This window comes from Lepisosteus platostomus, chromosome 9 (genome assembly GCF_059453375.1).
Source record: "Lepisosteus platostomus isolate fLepPlt1 chromosome 9, fLepPlt1.hap1, whole genome shotgun sequence".
NCBI lineage: Eukaryota > Metazoa > Chordata > Actinopteri > Semionotiformes > Lepisosteidae > Lepisosteus > Lepisosteus platostomus.
The window spans coordinates 7,068,677-7,091,531 of NC_142619.1; the positions used below are offsets into that span (position 1 = coordinate 7,068,677).

The following is a 22,855-nucleotide window of genomic DNA, read 5'->3' on the forward strand; positions in this document are numbered from 1 at the left end:
CTCAAAGGGCCGTACTTTCCCCATAAAGTAGAGCCGGGCTTAGGCCTCTTTGCCTTTGCCAAGCTGTCTGCCACAAAATGGTGGCTTGACTTCCTGAAATTTTGGTCCTCATTTATACAGCTGAGTAACTGTTGAGCAAATGGTTTGCATTGGTCAAGTGTCTGCAAAAGGGACATGAACCTAACAACCTGCTAGTCATACAGTAAATCCAAAATGCTACACTATGCTACATTACCTCCCAAAGCATTGTAAAGATGGAACACACGTTTGCATGTAAATGAGAACAATTTAGCTTCCTAATTCCATTGTCATCTAAACCTCAAAAAGGCATGGCACATAATTAGAATGCAGGGGGATTTGTCGTTTGTCAAATTGAAATTTGGCTGGATTTACTCTGCATTTTCCATGACTGAATAAAAAAAATTTTTTGAACACAGCCTTTAATTTATTCCCAACTGAAAGAGGGATGCCAAAAAACAAGACGGCTGTTCTTTTTAGAAAACAAAATCACTACACAATACAACAAAAAAAGTTATTCAGGGTCCACATCCAAGACTAACAGCTCAATCTTTTGTTTCTGTACTTCACCATAATACATTAGTGTGAAATACGACAGGGAAACATTGAAAATAATACTACTCATAATAATACAGTTTCTGTACTCCGTTTCTGACCTTGACTCAGGTGGTGCCAGACTGAAGGTAATGAAGCTCAGCGTGAATTTTTGGAAAACATCTCAAAGAAAGGTACAGTGTACTGTATCTAATTTTTAATCTTCCTCACCCTTAGAAACTCCTGCTCACTTTCCTATAAATGGCTATTTTTCTCAAGCCCCACACCACGCAGCCCTGCACCATTTGCACAGCTGGATCTGTGGCTCCTGTGACAGCCAACAGGCCTTGAAGACCTCCTCGCCCTCTGGAGGAAGTGGTTTGGTGGAATGGAGGCCCTGAACAATCGAGCACTCACAGCTGCCCCTGCGGTGCTGTTTGCACATGTGTCTAGCCAGGCCTTTGCAGTTAATTCAGTCGTTCTCCTCCTTTACAGTTTTACCGTCAGGATTTTTAACATCGCCCGAGAAGTAATCAAGGTGTCAATGCATGCTTTTAATATAGTCCCACCTTTTCAGACTCCTTCGTTAAATACCACGTTTATGGCTTTTCTAACGTGAGGGAAATGAATGCGAAGGAAGCCTACTCAGTGTGTGTCCACTCCTGGTAAATACTCACTACTGTAATTAGGCAAGAACTGTGGCATAATTCTGAGTCAAACTCAGAATATAAGAGGAAAACTGTACAGAAAATGCAACTACATCTTTACACAATAGCACACAGAGTTATCACTTCTAAGAGTTCAAAGGATAACTGCGCATGTTATTAAAATGTTTACATTATGTCCTGCTACCTCTGAATACAGCAAACTGTATACTATATACAGTATACAGTGATGCAACTTAATGCAATTAATCGTTTTCTCTTTTAGTGATCTTATTTTACCACTAAAGTGCGCCTATTTGTACCTCTTAAAGCATATTTCAAAGTATTTTATTTGAAGATGTGATCTCAAAGGAGAATTCATTCCATTTTGGTTGTTTTGTTTCTGAAGTTTGGAAAATAAGGAGATAATGGTAAGTCAACAACGGTAAATCCTAAAATCAGAAAGATTACTTCATTTTAGTTTTTCATTCTTCATTACCCGAGTTTAAGTATGGTTCAGATACAGCATGTTAAGTTCTTCAATCTGAAGTCATAGCGTATCTAAAGTGGGGAAAAAAAATTCTTAGTAGAAAGAGTTACAATTTTTTTGCAGATCGTGTTTCCAACCATGAAGAAAAAAAATGGTCGATAGTAGCATTTCTGCAAATAGTTTCCAGAATAGGTCATATTTTAAAAAGCATTAGTACTTACTGTATGTTAGAAGAAAAATTAGAATTAATTTTCAAATTTTTAAACTGAAAATAAATGATACTGTATATTGTGCTTCTGATAACTTTCTTTTTCAAGAAAAAAAAATCCTCAATAGCTTTTTACATAAAGCACATGACTGGAACCATTTATACTGCTCTGCAGAAAAAAAAAACTTGATTAAAAAAGAATCAAGCAAAAAACAATTTGAAGGAGACATGTAAAAAATTTGACATCCTCTATTTCAATGATGAATACTTCAGCTTGCTTTAAGTGAAATGTTTGATTTATTTTTAAGGATTATGGAAAAGCACTGACAGACAACCAAACAAATTAACACATCAGAAAAAAAGCCTGAATTGTCTTGAAAAGTCATGTCTATAATTTGAAGCACAAGATCATTTAATCTTTTCATTATTTTAAATAATTTCTTTGTCAGCCAATGCTCCTTTCTGTGTGAAATGTTTTTTAGAGACTTATGAATTAAGGGAATGGGTTCAACTCAAACCATAAGATTTTTCATTGCGATATGTTCTACATATGTATTCAAAATTTAATTTACCTAGCTATACAAAATAACGGTTTAAGAATCCATTATTTCTGCCATCCGTTCAAAAACATGAAAACAGTACAAAAAGTTTGTTTTCCCAGTGTCACACAAAACAATGTAGACATTTTGAAAGGGGGTGGTGACTTTCTATACCCACTGTATACACTGTAAATCTATTACATTTTTCAGGTTGTAAATGTGTTTTGTAAAGAATTTATGAGAGCACTGTAAGGTTTTCTACTCAATGCACAAGGACTCGATATTTACAAATGAGTGAAAAGTGAGGGATAGTGCACACTGTACCTACAGTACCAAACACCAATTTTTATGGAGAATTTAATGGAACACATATAGTTAAAAGTGAAAATTGTGCAGATATTAAATCTTTTCAAGGGGTACATTTTGGTGTGCCACATAATATTCTTGTCTGATATCTATATATACTGTAATTATTGTGACATCTTGAAAAAAGTTTGTCCCACCTGCCTAGAAAACTAAGTGAAATAAAACTGAAAGTATTTTAAGTGTATTTTTGTATGTCCCCCAACATATACCACTTACTAATATGTAGAATCTGTCAAATCCATTACATCTTTACAAAATGAATGCTGCACTGTCTGAATAATGCTTGCACACACCCCATAAACTACAACTTGAACTTTGTTTGATTAACAAGCCTTGGGGTATGTTTAGCTGTTTCACAGCTGCACTCAGGTCATAAGCAGCAGTACAGTAGGTGTTACAAATCTTTAATCTATATAAAAAATATTCACGTGATAAGATGTCTACATGCACTAGGCAACTTTATCTTGGCAAGCATCCTGAAAGTTAAATATCCTGGGGGACCAACGTGCTCTCTGGAATCCAACACAAACAAGCTTTGATTCATGCATGTCAGCTAACCCTGAATGTACAAACTATGATCCACAACACTTATATAGGCAGCTCACAGGTGCACGCAAAGATGTAGCAGAGGTAAAATAACTTTTTTTTATTAGTTCCAGGACCATATTTTGCTTTAAGCTGCTTAACTGGAGCGAGATTAAAGCATAATCGCATTAATGTTATAACTTGGTATAACAAAACGATTCAGAAATGAAAAATAAATCCAAGTCATATAGCAAAATACTAAAAGATGCTGGAAACAGTTTGGAGAACATTGAGTGAAAAAGTAATGGATGAGTAACAGAGTAATGGATGTTTATTCCAGAGAATAACAGGCATGTGTGGAAAAATTGTCTTCTATTGTTTCATATACTGTACGTACAGTATATAGAACATCCATGTGTGCCCTCTAGTCATCAGTGTCCTTAGTGAGCCTGGTTAAGAAAAGTGTTGGTCACCTTCAAACATCTGAATCAAATCATTACTTTTCTCATTCCAAAAAATCTTTGCAATTTAACAGTAGTAAATATACACATGATAGTTTAAACATTATGCCCCTCCGTTTTTTAGAGTGCATTCAAAACGACATTTTCTATGACTAACTTTTTGCATTATTTCTTAGAACGTGGCGGTTTTACCTCTTCTATTAATGGGGTGTTTCTTATTGTATGTCACAAAGATGTTTGTCTAAGGTTATTATTACCTTATATCCACTTACTCAAGTATTAAGAGAATATACCAAAAAATAACATTCAAAATTGAATATAAAACTGAATCCAATCAATCCAAACTTGTTACTACACACCCAGTAAACTTTTGATGTGCGTTATCCCTTATTTTCTATGTTTACTTTTGCAAAACAGGTACCATAAATTGAAAATGATAAGAAGAAATCTTATCATTTAAATATTTCAACAAGGAAACAAAATAGCAAAAACAATTACACGATTGGAGGTAACACATGAAACCACAATCAATAGGTCTTTAAAAACAAATCAACTCTAGTCTCATGTTTCTTCTTTTGGCTGGAATGAATGAAGGATTCTACTGTGTGAAAGTCCCAGATTTACTGTGCCTAAAAGGAGCAGTCTGTATCATCCTTGATCTTATATAGATTCAGCTGGTGCCCATATCATCTTACAGTACATATGGTCAAGGCAAATACAGTAATATACTGTACACACTTTTGAGAGACAAGGACCAACTCAAGGCACTTAATGGATTCTGATTGTGCAAAATAAAAAAAAAATTCTCCACATTTGGAAATTTAGTTCTATAAAACTTAGAGCGGGGTTAAAAATGATAAAAAGTTCAATTCAATTCCATTTCCAGTTCCAGTTTAGTGTTAAAAGTATCCTGTTATCAATTACTTTGCTTTCATGTACTGTAGCTGTCCAAAACAGGGGCAGAATATGTCACCTAAATATGTATGCAATGCCTTGCAAATCTATACACACCCTTCACACAATGTCCCATTTTGCTGAATTACTAATTAATGCATACTTTATGTATCTTTTTAAAGGGGAATATTTACAATCAAATACGTAAAATTATTAAGGCATAAACTGAATACTTTTACAGGTAAAACAATGATTGCCCTTTTGGCAGCAGTTACAGTCCTTACCACGTTTGCAAACCAGGATGGTACAAAGTTTACCCTTTCTTATTCGCCCACTTGCTCCGGGTCCATCCAGTTGGTTTGAAATTGTTAAGGGACAGCAGTTTTCAAGTCCTGCCACAACTTTGTCGGACTCAAATCAGGACTTTCAAAGACATTTATTTTTTTCTCAGGTTACTGTGAAATCTCATCCTAGTTGCAGGTCTTTAGCAGACTGAAGCAGGATTTCCTCTAGGATTTTCCTGCACTTTGCTCCATCCTCACTCTTGACAAGCTTCCCAGTCTCTGATAAGAAGCAGCCCCACACTACAGTACATTACCATCACCATGCATGACAGTGGGGAAGGTACTGACTGGCTAATGTACTGTAGGAGGTTTGCAGCAGATGTAAGACCTTATATTTAGCCCAACATTTTCCAGTTTCATTTCATGTGACTATAATCCTGTTTCCCCAATGTTTGCAGTATCACTGACATCCATGTGGGATTTGTGATGGATTTGCCTCTCTGCGATGACCTGAGTCCTGTTGACTCATGAACATTTTCTTTCATCTCAGCCACTGAACTCTAGCTCTTTCAAAGATTTCATTGGCCTTACCAGTTCCATTTTTGCCATTTGCTCAGTTTGAAGATACTGGCTGGTATGATATACTTGAGTTGTTAATGACTGAGTTCACAATACTCAAAGGAATATACCATTTATACCATTCTCCTGATCTACACAGTTCTGCAGCTTCACCTCTGTTTGTTTTGAAAATTATTTTGAAAATGGCATGCTTAAATATTTGCCTGAACTTCAGTACTTGACTGAGGAACCTGGCAGAGACAGGTGTTTTTATTTATACTGTAATCTGTGATCAACTATAATTGCAAGAGAGAGGCCTGCCAGCTAAATTGCATGAGCTGTCAAAGTAAATGTGTGCACCTGCACTAATTTAGGTTTGCAATACCAAATGCGGTTATGCTTGTGCAATAAACATTTTCATGTGGAATTTGTCTTTGCAATACGTCATTTAATTGGCCCATATTTGTTGAAAATGAGCATTTTCGTGTTCATAAAATTAAGTTTCAGTGTATTCATCATATGCAATTCAACAAAATGGGACATACTGCAAAGTCTTGCCTTATTTTCCCTATTAATAGATATACACACAATTTTAGTTACAATTTGAGTTAAAACTAAATCAGAAAGCTTGACTTTTATGCTACTAACCTTCTCTCAAACTGTATGCCTTTGCATTTGTGAGCATGTCCTTTTCTGGCTAACTTTTTCCCATGGCTTAGTTTCCCATGAAAACAACAAGTCAGACTGATTGTACTGAGATTACTATAATTATTACAAATGCAGTCATTGCCACTACCAGTATAAGACCTCCACCTTCTGAATTACAGTAGCTAGGGCTTTAGCAAGGATGTCTTTGATATCCCAATGAAATGCTACCCTCATGTGGTGGCTCATTGCATTACAGAATAAAATAAATATGTACTGTATTTTACATACAGTAGGAATTCCTTAATCTCAAGATTTATAGCCAGACGTGTTACTCCTGAGGAAAAAAAAAACTACTCTTGTAGCTGTGCTAATTTAGCAACACTTTTGGAGAACTCTAAAACAATTCACATGTAACAGTAATATAAAAAGTTCTACTGACATCTGACTTCCATATCAGTTCTCAAAAAACACTGCTGTAATATACAAATACACAATCATTTGCACATCTCCTTATAAAACAAATTCAAAACATACAGTACTTTAATACAAAATACATTACACAGAAACTGACAGGTGTTGTTTAAAAATCGAAGTCATTTAGCTTTGAAAGGAAATGAGGATTTAAAGTATAATTACTTTAAGCAGAAAACAATTAAGAATGGGATCGTGTCAAGAGTCAGAAAAAGCAAGCCATGCCCACTATGAATATTCCAATCAAGAGAAGCTGTCAATCTCAAGTCCATATTAACCTTGGGAACAGCAACATGCATAAAGTATACAACTCCAAGAATTCAAGTTTTCAATAGCATTTCATTTTCTTACAACATATTCAGATAATTTATTCATTAAGAAAAAAAATCAAAAAAGGATCCAAGAACTCAACTCTCATCTCATTAATTCTACAAAAAGTTCTCCAAAATCTAAAGTTACCTAGTTCAGCCAACCTCCGAGTGCCTGAACATATAGTTCAGAATTGTGTTAGCAATATCCTGCCCTTAAGATCAATATGTGATTCATTATAAAACCTAGAAGATATTTTTATGCGGAATGTCTCAAGCAGTGTTCCCCTGGTACCTTTTTTAGTACTTCACTAATACTTTTTGCATTCCAAAGTCTTGATCAATTAAGCTTATTAAATCAATAATTGAACCAATCAATTGATTTTTAACTATTAATGTACTGTATATACTTAGGACAGTCTTCATTTCCAAGAAACTGAGCAGATACAGTGCTCTCCTATATCTTTCTAAATAACTCATATTACTTAGCAATTAATAATGCTGCAGACAGGCAAGAATGAGAGTCTCAATCAGCATTTTTTGTACCATATTAGTTAAATTAGCTAAAAATTTGAGCTGAAAGAGTACCAGGAAAAAGTATTACTCAAATTCCTAGCCTTTTTAAAAAACTTTTTTAGAACAGAAATGGTTTAAAAGTACAAAGAGTTCAGTTTGAGTATGACTCTCAGTTCATCTGGAATGATAACTGAAGAGACAGTGGTACCTCAAGGCCAGGACTTGCAAAACACTGACTTGAATAAGTAAATAAGAAGATACTGCAAGTCTGCATCTATAACTGCAGTGGTCTTATTAATATTGCCTTGTTTTTATTCGAATCTTGAAGATGCAATTATCGAAATTCAAGACCCAAGTTCTGTTAACGTACTACAGAGTATTTAAAGAGAAATAGATGGACAAAAAATAGCTCGATTTACCCTTGACAATGCTGTAAAAAAACCTGTAAAAAAAGCCCTTCATTACCCGACAAAGGCTCTTACCATCCAAAAGAGTGTGCCACTGGCAAATTCAGCATACTGTTCTATCGTTGACAGGACACTGAAGATGAGACAGACTAGCACCATTAAAAACCTGAAAATAAAAAATATGTATCTGAAACACAAGCTTCATAATAGTAGTAATATCAGTCATGTCAGTTGCAATTACAGAAAAAAACACCAATGTGCAACTCAACCAGGGTTAGTTCTTTGAAATGTGGTAACGAGAACAAAAGTAATAATAATGCTTACACTTGTATAGCGTTTTTTTGGACACTCCACTTAAAGCATTTATGTACTGTAGGTAATGGGGACTCCCCTCCACCACCACCAATGTGCTGCCCCACCTGGATGATGTGATGACAGCCAAAGTGTGCCAGTATGCTCACCATACACCAGCTATTAGTGGGGAGGAGAACAGAGGGATGAAGCCATGGGGACACATTTTGAGAAACACCCAAGGATTATTAATGACCATGGAGAGTCAGGACTTCAGTTTTATGTCCCATCCAATTGACAGAGCCTTTTTTACAGAGTAGTGTTCCCACTACTATACTGGGGAATTAGGATCCACACAGAATGCATGGTGAGCAGCCCCTACTGGTCCCACTGACACCTCTTCCAGCAGCAACCTTAGCTTTCCCCAAGAGGTCTTCCATCCAGGTACTGAACAGGCTAAGACCTGCAGAGCTTCAATGCATTGCCAGTTGTGAGTTACAGGTTGATATAGCAGCTAGCATTAAGTATTAACATTAAGTTTGGAAATACTGAAAGAAGACTTTCATCCATCCCTTTTCTAACCACTTCATCCAATTCAGGGACACCATACCAACAAGTCATCCAGGTGCAGCAATAACCTTCACTTACTGTAATTTAGTTAATGTCAAGAACAATACATTCCTTGTTAAGAACTACTATATTATGCTGGCACATAGTAGCATATATTTAGATAATTCAAGCACGGCCAGTGTCATTATTTTGGGTGGGTTCTGCTTTGCAGTTTAGCTTTAATTTAAGAACAACCAATTCAATTTACTTACTTGTGCCTGCCAGCTTCCATCGACAGTACTATATATGTTATCATGCAATGTGTATGACCTGGATTTACATAACTGCATAATTAGCCTGTTAAGAGAAGTCTCTCGTCAGCTTCCAAAGCAGCAAATAGATCCCCCATGTAGGATCTGACCACAAGCACTACCAAGCATTCAATAAACAGCACTTATTGCACCTACTGCTCTGGCTAACCCGATACTGAAAAGGAAAGTGAATGAAGTTCTTTATAAAGTGGCAATCTAGTAAAATAACCAAACGTAGCTCTTGTTTTACAGTAGCAGTCAGCCTTGCCTTCTCCTCATCTACCATGGTGCACATTTCAAATACTTTATCACAGACACAATCTATTTAAGCTACTGTACAACCACAGAAAAAAAAAAGCCAGAGGACACTGAATACAGTTAGAAATTACTTGGTTTCATGAGATATAAGAAGTCTCCTCCCATTTCACCCTTTATTCCTTCCTTCATGTAGGATTTCCCTTTTTCTACAACACATTCGGCCAGATGGGCCCATATTTTCCACTACTAGGATTAAGAGTTACTAGCAAAGCACATAGAGCTTTGTGATCAAAATGTTCCATCTGCATTACTGCAGAGATAAAGAACAAAAATGATCCTTTTTTTATAAAACAGCAATTACATCATTCTCCCAGATGCTGCATGACCTTGTGTTCCTTTAGCACTTACGGAGATATTTTTTTGTCTAACTAGTCCATGCTAAGGTCAGATTCCATTAGTTTTGAACATATGCATGAAAGCTAAATAAAGGTCAACATTGTTTACCCACTGTATGAAAAAACAATTTCTTCATGGAAAGGAGTATAAAAACTTTGGATTACAGAAATTAAGGCTAAGGTAGTTAAAGGGGCACATCTGTGGATTTTTTATAAGTTAGGATTGTCTGAATGATATGTTAATTCAGTTTGTTCATTAATTTCCCCATAATTACTAATGCTGCAAAAAAAAATTATAACAGAAAAAGTTAATGTACAGTATATTGTAGCATCATCACAAAGGAATGAATTAACTAAATCAGACTCTCTCTTCCACATTTTTGAAGATTTTCATTCTCCAGCATCATTCTATTCATAATACTCCATGTACACCATATTTTCAAATTGTACAGCTCTCAAAGTAATATGCAATTGCATTCCGGCGTGGTGTCCTTTTTAAAAAGAAAAATCACCTTGGCATCAGGTCTTGTCAACATGTTTCAATTTAGCTAGAGCCTTCTGTTCAAAAAGTAATGTAGTTACCGACAGCCATGAACCCAGGTACAGTACATACTGTTGTATGAATAGTACGACAGTTCAAATTGAGCAGATTTTGCAGACATTACATCCCAAGTTCATTCCCAGTTCTTGTAACTGCATTATTCTTTATTAAAATGTTTCAAATAAGCTCTGTGTGAATGTCCTCCGAACAAAACAAAAAAAATCTATTTGCAACAGCAGACATATTCTAAGCAGATGCAGACATCGAGACCAGACAGTTTTTTGTTCTGATGGTACCTTTTCCATTTTCTGGATATTGCACCTCAGCAGATAGTATTTTATGGACAGTGAAGGTATGCGATTGCCTAGAACAGAACGTTACAGTAAAGGGGCTGCTCAGAATCAGAATTACTTTTTGCCAACTACTTGTACAAGGAATTTTGGTGTCTTTATACAAAAAGAGATGGAAGCAATTCAATACATGTGTACTTCACACAAAGCATATGCACTGATTCCACAATTATATCAAAAGTGTTCTAGAATGCTGTATTCTTTTTGACATACCGAGGTCCACACATCATATTACCGTATGCAATTGCATTCTCCTGGTTCTCTCTGATACTTCTAGTTCAGTTCCACCTTAAACCTGTTTGATAAAGCTCCAAAGCTTTTAGTTGGCCAGCTGTACTTAATTTTAAAATTTACTAATGGGCTTTTCAGTTGTGGGTGTTTAGGGACAGGGCTCGATTTCAGAACATCAGCTTCATACTGTCCCATTGAGGAAGATTTAATAAAGTCATTTGGACAGCGCAATCTTTATTTTCAGCTCAAGGGCTGTACAATGAGACAGTCCCTTCTCCTCTCAGTTCCTCTATATGGGATATAGAACAACTGTAAATTGGGATGGTAGAACCAATTGTAATGTAGTCTGGAACTGTACTTTTTCCTCACTCTAACAACCTAGTTCTTCAGCTAGTAATACCATGAATGTTAGTAATACCATATCTGCAGTACGGTGAACAATAGAAATTAAGCAGAGAAGCAAAGAAAGAAATAAAATTGCTGCTGGCTCTCACTGATGTGCCTGTTTTGGGCCTGCTTCTTCTCAGTAATGGTTCCCAGCTTACTCTAATACTAGTAATGTTAGTCAGTACAGTACCTTGGTAATGTAACAGTAGTTTTGACAGGAGTACTAATACTCTAGAAATGTTTGCACCCAAGTACAAGCCCCCCAGTGTACATTGTAGATACAAACTATCTGCTAACCTTTGTAACAATGATATTGCATGTTAATAATCATTTTCTTTTACTTAGAAAGAAATACTGTTGTGAATCCCCCAGTTATATACTAAAATATGAATTTATTAAATATTGGTAGACATGAATTTTGGCATACTGGCTTGCAAACCTTTAGAACATTTGCATGAAGTAGGATAGTCTGTACTGAAACCCACCCATCCATCCAATTTCTAAGCACTTTATCCAGCATAGGGTAGCAGTGGAGATGGAGCCCAACCCTGCAAGCAGTGGGACACCAGTCCACCGCATGGCACACATACTGTATAGACAGGCATGCACTTACATGAGGGCCAATTTTCCACGAACCACAATTTACCCACCAGCGCGTCTTTGGACTGTGGGCTGAAACTGGTTAGAAGAAATGTGCAAACGTTCAAAGAACATACTGTACAAACTCAAGCCGTATAGCATCCCAGCAATTGAACCAAAGACTTAAGAACTGACGCAGCACAACTGTGCTGCCATTTTTGCCAGTTTTGAAAACTTTATGAATAAAAACAAATGATAAAAATCCATGAAATGGGAAGTCCTAACATAGATTTGCATTATCACAATGTATTTAATCCATTCCAGAAACAGGCTTGAACAAACCAAAGACAATTCAGGAAAACCTGGTGAGGTTTGTCACAAAGAAAAGGTGTTGCACAGCATTTTTCCAAGTCAGGGAAAATGGGAAATGAGAGTAAATTCTCATTACAAACTGTAACTGTACAGCATAAAATCAAACCAGAGGAGTATTCACACGATGAATGAAATTCAAAGGAAACAAAGACTTTGTTTACAGTGCTTAACTGTCCATTGAGACTTACAGTACACATGCCAAAGGTCACAGCTTATGGTAGTGATACAGTATTTGACATTTAAGGACAAAGGGCCCAAGATTCAATTTATGAGTAAAAAAAACTTAGTACCTCGCAAAGGATCATTATGCTCCATGCTGTTCACACCCTAGCTTTGGTGGGAGATAGTTTTGTCAATCATATCAGTTTCCACAAACGCTGTAATGGGCATACAACCTGGAAGTGCTCTTCCTTTTGACGTAAGAAGGTAGCATCTTTCAAGGTTCAGGAAGCTGCACTGAGAAGACCTTTTAGTTTAACAATAGATTTTTTTAAGCTTTATTATACAGTACATTGGCCTGTTGTAATAGTAAATGTCATAAATGCTGTACTGTTGTTAGTACTTTTGTTTCACAATGGGCTTGCCCTTAATTTTCTAGGTGGGGAGCCTTTAATGTAAGGCATTAAATTTTGTGTTACTGGTATGCCCAAGTACTTAAAATTTGTCTCAGCTACTGTATATATTTATACAGTAAATATAATAAACCGTCTCAATCATACTCATGTGAGATCCTAAACTTCGGTCTCAACCTATTTTTTTAAAATAAAATGTCTGGGTCGCAAATGTTAGAACAATAAAAAAAAGCTCCTTCTTTCTAGCTTATTTTGATTCTGGTTAGCATAGCTGTTTTATTAAAGATTATACCATTCAAAAGCACATAAACCCTCACTTCTTTAAGTTAGTGATCCTAATAAATTTAATGTGTAATGAGTCACAATTTTCCAATAAATTCCAAGCAAGTAACATGTGGACTGTAATGAGCCTTTATTTTTACATATTTCGAAGTGTGTTTTTGGGATACATCCATATATTTAAGATTATCCCTTTTTAAGTAGGGGTGACATTGCACCAGATGCCATCTACACTGGTTATACAATCCTCTTCTCCCAACATGCACCTCTGTAAAGCAGTTGGACTTTGTCATTAAAGAGAAATGTGTGAAATTTACCCCCCAACCCACCCCCACTGCCCTCATCATTAGAGGGGCTTTGTGTTCTTGGCATGATGCTGTTGAAGGATATGGAGACGTAAAACAGCCAGATCACAGTGTGGCAACACTGTCGCTTGCTGGGGAATCTGAAATAAATCGGATACATTCCCTAAACACATATTTCAATTGTGCTAAAAGATTGGATATCCTAGTAATTTAATTTACCTTTGGTCTCTAATCTCACAGTTTCCTTATTCCACCAGTAGAGGACAGTGATACCCATTCTAGTAGCATTCATTAATAAAAGGACAGAAGTACAGGGACACTACAGTGAGATGTTGTAGAAGGTATTTTCAACCCAACAAATCTTACAGTATTTCATCAGGTAAAACAATAAGAGGACACCAGCTATACCGAAGGAAACTAAGGAAATAGTGCAGCATGCACCACCTCTGGTGAGAGTGGGAGATTAACTTTGACTGTCATGACATCTGTATGTTTTGCTTTGGTCTTCAGCCACAAAATCAACTGCCGAGGAGTTAGTGAATAAGTCCTCAGAAGTAGACAGATTTCAGTATCTATCTTTTTTAGACAAAAATTAGAATTTAGAATTTCAATTCTAAATGTATTGCCTTAAGGGACTGAATTTCAGAGTCTGTAAGATTATAGGAAAGGAAATAAGATTTTGCAATGGAATTTTAGTGGTAAAAGATTCAGGAATATTTTATACATTTTTCCCCATTTATTTTTATTCTTGCTGCTTGACATTACTGTACATTTTGGTTGCCATTACTTTACGGTTTCATTTAATATCTTATTGGTTAAAGTGAAAAATCACTCACTGGCAACATCAAATAATTTTGCATTAGAAAATAAGGCAATGAAAGCAGGGCTTTGTGATTACTATACAGAGTGTACAACATAGGGCCAACCCATGACATGTCTGAGAATTTTAAATCTAAAACACAAATCTTAGAGAATTCATAAAACTTTGTTTCTGAATAGCATCCAGCTGATTATAGAGCAAGCAGAGCATTAATGACAGGAAGTAAAAAATAAAATGAGTTTATGAGCCGCAAAAGAATCTTTCACAAAAGCTATAGTATTAGGTTGACGATTTGTTTACAAAAAGTGAGGGAATTCAGAAATTTTAGGGATCTTGCTTGGTAGTCACAGAACTAAAGCAAAATAAAATCTCCAGATCAGGTTCAGTAATCTACTGCCACCAGATTTTAAAATGCCCTCACTTTAATTACTCTGATCTTTGAACAGGTATTTTTCAAGACAGATGTCAAATTTCATCCCTTACTACACCATGCAATATCTGGTACGGTGTTCTCTTTTGGTTCATCTTTCACATTTCTAATTTTTTGCTGTTGTTGGTAACGTCTGCGGTATGTGCCTAATACGATATTGTTCTAGTTGTATCATATGTACAGTATATACTGATCACAAAATAAATGAAGAGCACATTCAGCTGTATATTTAAGTCTCAGTGTGGTAGTACAGTAATGGTATTAAACTTTAATCCTTACATCTTAAATCAGCAAATGTTTTCAAAGATGTACATCATTCTTAATTTAGTAGTTCAGGTGAGTGGCTGCATCAGCATGCGTAGACTGCAAAGGAACAAGTAATAGGTTTATTCCATGCTGGAAAAAAAAGAAAACAACGTTTTGGCCGTGGAGCACACCTGAAGAAGACTCCAAAGCCGAAACGTGTTTTCTTTTTTCAGCATGGAATAAACCTATTATTTATTCTTAATTTAGGATGAGTCTTAATAGAGAAGAGATTTCTCTTAAGATAAGAGACGATGCATATTCTTCTTTTGGTTTTCCAAATTTAAGTAACATGCAAAGAAAAAGTCAAGAATTCTAGAGTTTAAGTGTAACACTTAAGACATACTAGTAGGATAATTGGCTTCCGAAACCCTGGAGTGACTATGTGTGTGTGTGTCTATGTATCTGGGTGTATCCTGCCTTGTGCCTATTGTTTGCTGGGATAAGGTTAGAAAATGGATGGATGCATTGCTCTCTGCATATACAGTATCCTGTAAAAATCCTAGAAGTTATTGAAATGCAATTTCATGAAGAAATTAATGATGCCAAAATCAGGATCAATCTTATCTACACAGTATCAGCAACACAGAAGCTGGATGGAGAGACGGTCAGCGTGCTTTATCCACGACCAGATTGTTGATCTGCTAATACACCATTTGCACTGCTGGCTGCACTATCTGGTCAGGTTAAAGAGCTACGCCATTCACTGGGCCAGCCTGGCAACACAGGAACATCACCTTATGCAAAACAAATATTATGCATTAAATATTTAATCTAAACACAAAACTAAAGGCATTATGTAAAACTGAATGAAATTGCTATTGTTCCCTTCCAACGCAGAAATGTTACAATGTGTACTCCTTTCCTGTGTCCTGGGAAAAGGCTCCTGCTCACTGGGAACATCTAAGGACAGTGTCGAACACCAATTTAGGATGCTACAGTAGAATGGACAAACTTGATTCTGTGGTCATTGAGGCTACTTAAAGCAATTTGTTACTTTCGTATTGCACATGCACAATAAAAGTCTTAATCATCTCTATCTTTCCACTCCATTTTTCTTTATACAAACAGTTTGGTCAACTACTGACATTTCAGCCATCTTAAGCCAGCACTTCAGCTGATAGATTTACACGATGTAGTGCAAAAAGCATCCTTAGATGCTGTAGAGAAGGCAGTACAGTGGTGCAGTGGCGGGCATTGCTGCCTCTTGGTGGACCCCGAGTTCAACTCCTTGGGTGCTATCTGCTTTGCGTTTGTATGTTCTACTCATGTAGAGCATACAAACGTTCTACATTAGCTTCCTCCAGGTGCTGTGGTTTCCTCCCACAGCCCAGAAACATACAGATTAGGTAGTTCACTGAAAAATTAACCTTGGTGTGAGTGTGTGCATGTCTGTATGCGTCTGTCTGCCCTGTGATGACATCCGGTCCAGGGTGTGCCATGCCTTGTGCCTGCTACTTGCCTGGATAAGCTCCAGATCTTCTGCTACCCTGAATTGGAAGATGCAAAGAGAAAATGGATGGATGGATCTTACATGTTCAGATTTTGCCAACTAATGTGAACATGAAAACTGGGGATATCCTCAATCTTATTGAAACCTTTGGTTACAAAAAAATCCAAGCATCATTTTCTTGAGAAGGCTAAAGCGGTTTTGTATGCAAGTATGTTTAAAGTCCCAGTATAAGCCTGGTTACCCTTCTCTGAATTTGCACCCATTTTCATGGCTTGCGGGACCAGAACTGAATACAGTATAGCAACTGTGGTACAGTATCCCCAGATGTCTGTTATATTTAAGAAAATGCATTTTGTTTCTCCTTGCAAACCGTAGTTTCAGTAGATAATCTGAGCATCTTTTATATCCTTCCAAAATAAGATTTGCACAGTAGAATGGTGTTCATCAAAATTGGAGCAACTAAAATTCCATAAACACACAGGTTAGTACAAGACCAAAGAGCATTTTTCTATGATCCAGTGCTGTCATGCACCACTTTTACAATTCAAGAGGAGACAACCTGTCCATTAGCTTTTAAAAACGGTCTTCATGTTTGAAGCAAAGATACTATGATAACTATAGCTTAGGAAAAGCAGGAGCAAGACCTGGGTAAACAAGGTTTACTACAGTATATAACCTAATATACTGGATGACTTACCACAAGACTTAAGTTCACTTTTCTCCACAGTCACTGTAATTAGTTTACACAACATTATCTGTTGTGTAATCACAACGGTAACACAGCGGTGTTATTATCACCACCATCTACATCGCCCCTGATGCTAATGGCAAAGAAGCGCTAGAGGTACTGCACACTGCAATAAACAAACCGGAATCTGCACATCCCGACGCAACCTTTATCGTCGCGGGTGACTTCAATCAAACCGTTCTCCCAAAATACCATCAGCATGTCTCCTTCCCAACGAGAGGAGAAAACACTCTGGACCACGTTTACACCAAGATTCAGAACGCTTACAAGGCAGGACCCCTCCCCCACTGTGGAAACTCAGACCACATCACTGTTTCTCCTCCCGGTATACAGACAGCTGCACAGGCGAGTGAAACTAGTGGTCAGGACGGTGAGTGTGGCCTGAAGGAGCTGAATCAATCCTGCAGGACTGTTTTAAATGCACTGACTGGAATGTGTTTAAAGAGGCATCCACACAAGGATCATACACCGACATACAGGAATATGCATCATCAGTCACTAGCTATATCAGCAAATGTGCTGATGTCACACTCACAAAAGAAATAAGAACTTTTCCTAACCAGAAACCATGGATGAACAGTGAGGTTCGCACCCTAATCAAAGCAAGGGATGCAGCATTCAAATCGGGCAATAAATCAGAACAAAGGTCAGCCAGGATCAATCTTAACAATGGTATTAAACATGCAAAAAACACACTTAAACAGGAATTAGAGGAACACTTCACCACTAATGACCCAAGGCGTATGTGGCAAGGTATACAGGCCCTCACAGACTACAAGAGGAAGAACATCTGTGCACCTGCCCATGATGCCTCCCTGCCCAACGAGCTCAACACCTTTTATGCTCAGTTTGAAGCCAACAACACAGAACCAGTCATCAGAACTGCACCCTCCGCAGATGACCAGCTGCTCTCACTGTCTGCAGATGAGGTGAGGAGATCTCTGCTAAAAGTGAACACACGCAAGGCTGCAGGACCCGACGGCATACCCAGTCGCGTCCTCAGAGCCTGCGCCAATCAACTGGCGGGTGTATTCAGACATTTTCAACATGTCTCTGGCCCAAGCCGTAGTCCCCACCTGCTTCAAGACAACCACCATCTTCCCAATACCAAAGAAAACCACAGTGACATGTCTTAATGACTACCGACCAGTGGCACTAACACCTGTCATCATGAAGTGCTTTGAGAGGCTGGTCATGAAGCACATTAAAGACACCATTCCAAACACAGTGGACCCATACCAGTTTGCCTACCGGTCCAACAGATCCACAGATGACACAATCTCCATTGCCATACACACTTCCCTATCCCATCTGGACAAAAAGAACACATACACAAGACTACTATTCATCGACTTCAGCTCAGCTTTTAACACTATCATCCCAGAGAAACTAGTCAAGAAACTCAGTGCACTGGGTCTCAACACCACCTTCTGCAACTGGATTCGGGACTTTGACAGGCAGACCTCAGGCTGCCAGGCTTGGAAACCACACCTCCGGCACACTAACTCTGAACACTGGGGTCCTCCAGGGGTGTGTGCTTAGTCCATTGCTCTACTCCCTCTATATCCACGACTGTAAGGCCAAACACAACACCAACTCCATCATCAAGTTTGCCAATGACACCAAAGTTGTAGGTCTGATCACAGACAATGATGAGAGGGCCTACAGGGAGGAGGTCAATCTCCTTACAAAGTGGTTGGATGACAACAACCTCACCCTCAACGTCAGCAAAACCAAGGAGCTGATCGTTGAGTTTAGGAAACTGCAAACCGGACATGCCCCTATCCAAATCAATGGGACTGAAGTGGAAAGGCTCAGTAACTTCAAATTCCTTGGCGTCCATATCACCGAGGACCTCACATGGTCTCTCAACACCACCTGTCTGATCAAGAAAGCGCAACAGTGCCTGTACTTCCTAAGACAGTTGAAGAAGGCTAACATATGCCCCCAGATCCTCACTAACTTTTACAGATGCACTTCAGAAAGCACACTGACAGGCTGCATCACAGTGTGGTATGGCAACTGCAGTGCTGCTGACCGCAAAGCCCTACAGCGGGTGGTGAAGACTGCCCAGTCCATCACTGGGGTTGCCCTCCCATCTATAAAGGACATTTATGACAGACGGTACTTGAGGAAAGCTCTAAGCATCATCAAAGACCCCACACACCCCAGCTACAGACTTTATGATCTGCTACCATCTGGAAAATGGTACCGGAGCATTCGGGCCCAGACTACCAGACTCCAAGACAGTTTTTACCCCCGCACTATCAAACTATTAAACTCCCAGCCTCTCTCACTCTCACCTTTGATCTGAACCTCACAGTGCCTTATTTCTTTCTTACCAAAAACCCGAAAATACACATTGAAAACCTACCTCTACCATACATGTCAAAAGCTCACTCCCCATAATTTCTATCCCTTTATTTCATTCTGTTGTTTTTGCACATAACCTGTTACCTTTTTGCTGTTTTGCACAATTCCCGTTGTTTTTTTGCACACTGCCCGTTGTCTCTGTCTTTCTTTTGTTATACAATTGTATTGTTGTTTTTTTTCTTTGTACTACTTATGTCCGAGAGCTAGCTAAATAGCATTTCGTTATACCATATACCTGTATATGAGTATAATGACAAACTTGAACTTGATCTGCAAAGCAACTTGGCAGATTTATTCAGCTACCCTTTCTCACTTTATAGTCTGTTCTCCTATTATGCCAGCAACTAAAGGCACATTTAAACAGGAACCCATTGCCTGCTGGACAGATGATACTCACTGGCACTTGCAAGGGACCATTCCCTGATTGGTGATTTCTTTCTAAATCAGCTTGCTAGACAAGACTTATCAGGAGATAAGACCGTCTTCCCCCATTGGATTTTATTGACTCTACACTCCCCACTACTTGTGGAGAAATCCATTTTGTCACTGTATGTACAGTATATTTTGTCCTCTCTCCAGGGATGCATTAATGTGACCAGAGATAATCCACAGAAAAAACTTCCACTCCACCAATCAGCATCTTAATCCTCACACACCGCTCTATCCCCCTGCTCACTGACATGCAGTATTTGTTAGGTGGGTTTCTAATTCTTACTTACATGAATATAGATTTAGCCATTTCCATTAGGGATTAAAACTGTCAGAGTCAATGTATCAGAATCTACTGTACCAGGGAATTCTACAGTATGGCAATACTGCACTTGTCTGTATTCACATTCTATACCTTACAGACAACCAGGCACTGTACATTGGGAATAATTGGATTACAATCAGATTAATTTGCCCTTCAAAAAACAAAAATAAGAGGCGACTACCGAGACAACCCAACTGATTTATTTCCCCCCACTTAACTCAGAAAACCTTTTTATAGACTGTCCCTCAAGTGGCTTCAAAACAAACCAGGTCACTATTTAAGAATCTTAAAGTACTGGACAAACCCCTGGAGGCAGATTAAAATAAAACAGCTGGTGGTTTATCCAGCATTATGAACAGCAGAACCTCCCCCCCCCCCCCTCCACTCCCAATAAGCAATTCACATTTTTCAAACTAAAAACCATGAATAGCTCTGTTGCAAAGGGTTATTCCAGGGAGACCACGCTGAAAACGATTCTTCTATTCAATTCACCATTTCATTTGTTGCAACCATATCATCCTGTAATGGGTCAGTATCAGAAAGGAGCTTAAACATCTCCAAAATTTTAGAATGTTTTGGGGCATGGCCCACCATTACTAAGAAACTTTTTTCGAAAGCTGTATGACAGTTTCTCAAGAATTAAGAATAATTATTAAGAAATAAGTCTATTTAAGAGAAGGCTATGATTTGGAACCCATTTACAAGTTGAAAAATTACAGTACCATCATGTAACTATGGTATAATGTCTATAAAACCTTTCATTCCAATCTCAAAAGTCAACTGGTGTATTTTAGATGAAGCTAGGAGTGGGTGCAGATACAGTATCTGTAGATTACAGTATACCCTACTAAAGAATTTATGCACCATTGGGACTTTCTGCAGCAGACTTAATGTTAACCAACAATGGTACGTGAGAAAGCCTTCCTGTTTATAGATTGTTTTCTTCCCCCACAGCCATGTGTTCGTGCTGTAGCCAAGTGAGACTGCAGCAAAGCTGAGCCTCATCCTTGTTATTAATTAATGAAGGCTTTGCGTGTCCTTTGGTTCAGAGCACTAACATCAGCTGGTTATGGTCAACAACTGTGCTTGATTCCTTGGGGGAAATCAATTCTTAATGTTTTTCTTGTTCTCTCTCAGCTCACTGCAAAACTAGAAAGACTAATACACATGCAATATGGTTTAGTGCATCACTTAATGAGTATGCTATCATAAAATGTGAAGTTATAATTGTTGTTCTTGTGCCTACGATTTCTGCCATTTTGGTTTCCAAGCTCAGAATTAGTGGGCATTTATTAAATGCTATTACATATTCAATCAAAATAAATTGGGAATATTACAGTGAAATTGGGAAAGCAGGGATATTCCCCAAATAATTTTGTATGGATTTAAGACAATTAACATTTAGTCATCTTAATGATTTCACATCCTTACTGCCAATTATAAAATAATGCATGCTGAAAAGCATTAAGAAAACAAATGCTATTGATTCCAATATGCACTGGTGGATTATTTTAATGTTTCATGTACTGTATACAAACTTTTAATGAGATCTTTACTTTCAATGTTACGTAAAGTAGGAACCCAAAATTTTACCTCGTTAGCAGGACTAACACAGCACTGGAGGACAATATTATAAGTACAGTACTTACATATAAAAGTATTTGTGCCTGTCTTACTACCCTACATTCTATCAATTTAAACCTGTACACTTATATTGTACTTTTTCTTTATCACAATGTACAGCATCCATGTGTTTTGTAATGGCACTTTATAATTATGTTATAAACAGTGGATTACAAAAATTGAGAAAATCAGGAATTGACCAAGCCAATTAGTCAATAAAATAAATATTCATAATCCCCAGCATCTAAGGATTTAGTTTTTATTAGAGGTACAGTATGTGAATTCTTTGGTCTCTGGCACAAAAAAAAAAGACAGTGACACACTACACACAAGCAACATAACTCGTCAGCAGCTACTGTATATCATCCCACAACTCCCACCTGGCAAAACACTGAGGCTAAGCATGTGAGCCTGGCCAGTAGGTGGATGGGAGACATCCTGGGAAAAACTAAGGATGCCGCTGGAAGAGATCTTAGGTGTTAGTGGAGCCAGTAGGGGGAGCTCTACCTGCAGTCTGTGTGGGTCCTAATGCCCCAGTAGAGCGATGGGGACACTATACTGTAAAAATGCACCATCCTTCAGATGTAATGTAAAGTGGAGGTCTTGACTTTGGTTCATTCCATTACCATTCATGCCCTCCTAATATTCCCCATCTATGAATTAGCTTCATCACTGCTCTCCTCCCTACTGATAGCTGATCTGTAGTGAGCCTATCAGTGCACTTTTCACATTATCTAGGTGGGGGCTACACATTGGTGGTGGTGAAGGTGAGTCCCCATTACCTGTAAAACACTTTGATTGGAGTGTCCAGAAAAGCATTATACACTATATATATATATCAAATTAATTACAAGTTACTGTAATGTCCTACATCTAAGCCACCCAGAAAACCACAGGGTGCTACTGAGTGTCTGTCTCTTTAATGCCTAGAGGCCAAAGAGAAGCCATCTTCTAATTTATATGCAATTCAATCTACAGGTAAAAGTTCCCACAAACCTGAATGCACCAAAGTAAATGGGAGACTAATCTCACTGTCCTAAAAATGCACCCCAGGGAAGGC

General features: G+C 37.9%; 1 protein-coding gene across 1 annotated transcript in view; it reads right to left on the bottom strand.

Moving 5' to 3' along the window:
- Window positions 1-22,855, bottom strand: part of kcnq1.2 (potassium voltage-gated channel, KQT-like subfamily, member 1.2) — a 286,806-nt gene that overhangs the window by 255,191 nt on the left and 8,760 nt on the right. The window contains exon 2 of the mRNA XM_088646719.1: window positions 7,947-8,037. Within this exon, the coding sequence (XP_088502845.1) occupies window positions 7,947-8,037 (91 nt within the window). The remainder of the gene's footprint in view (window positions 1-7,946; window positions 8,038-22,855) is intronic.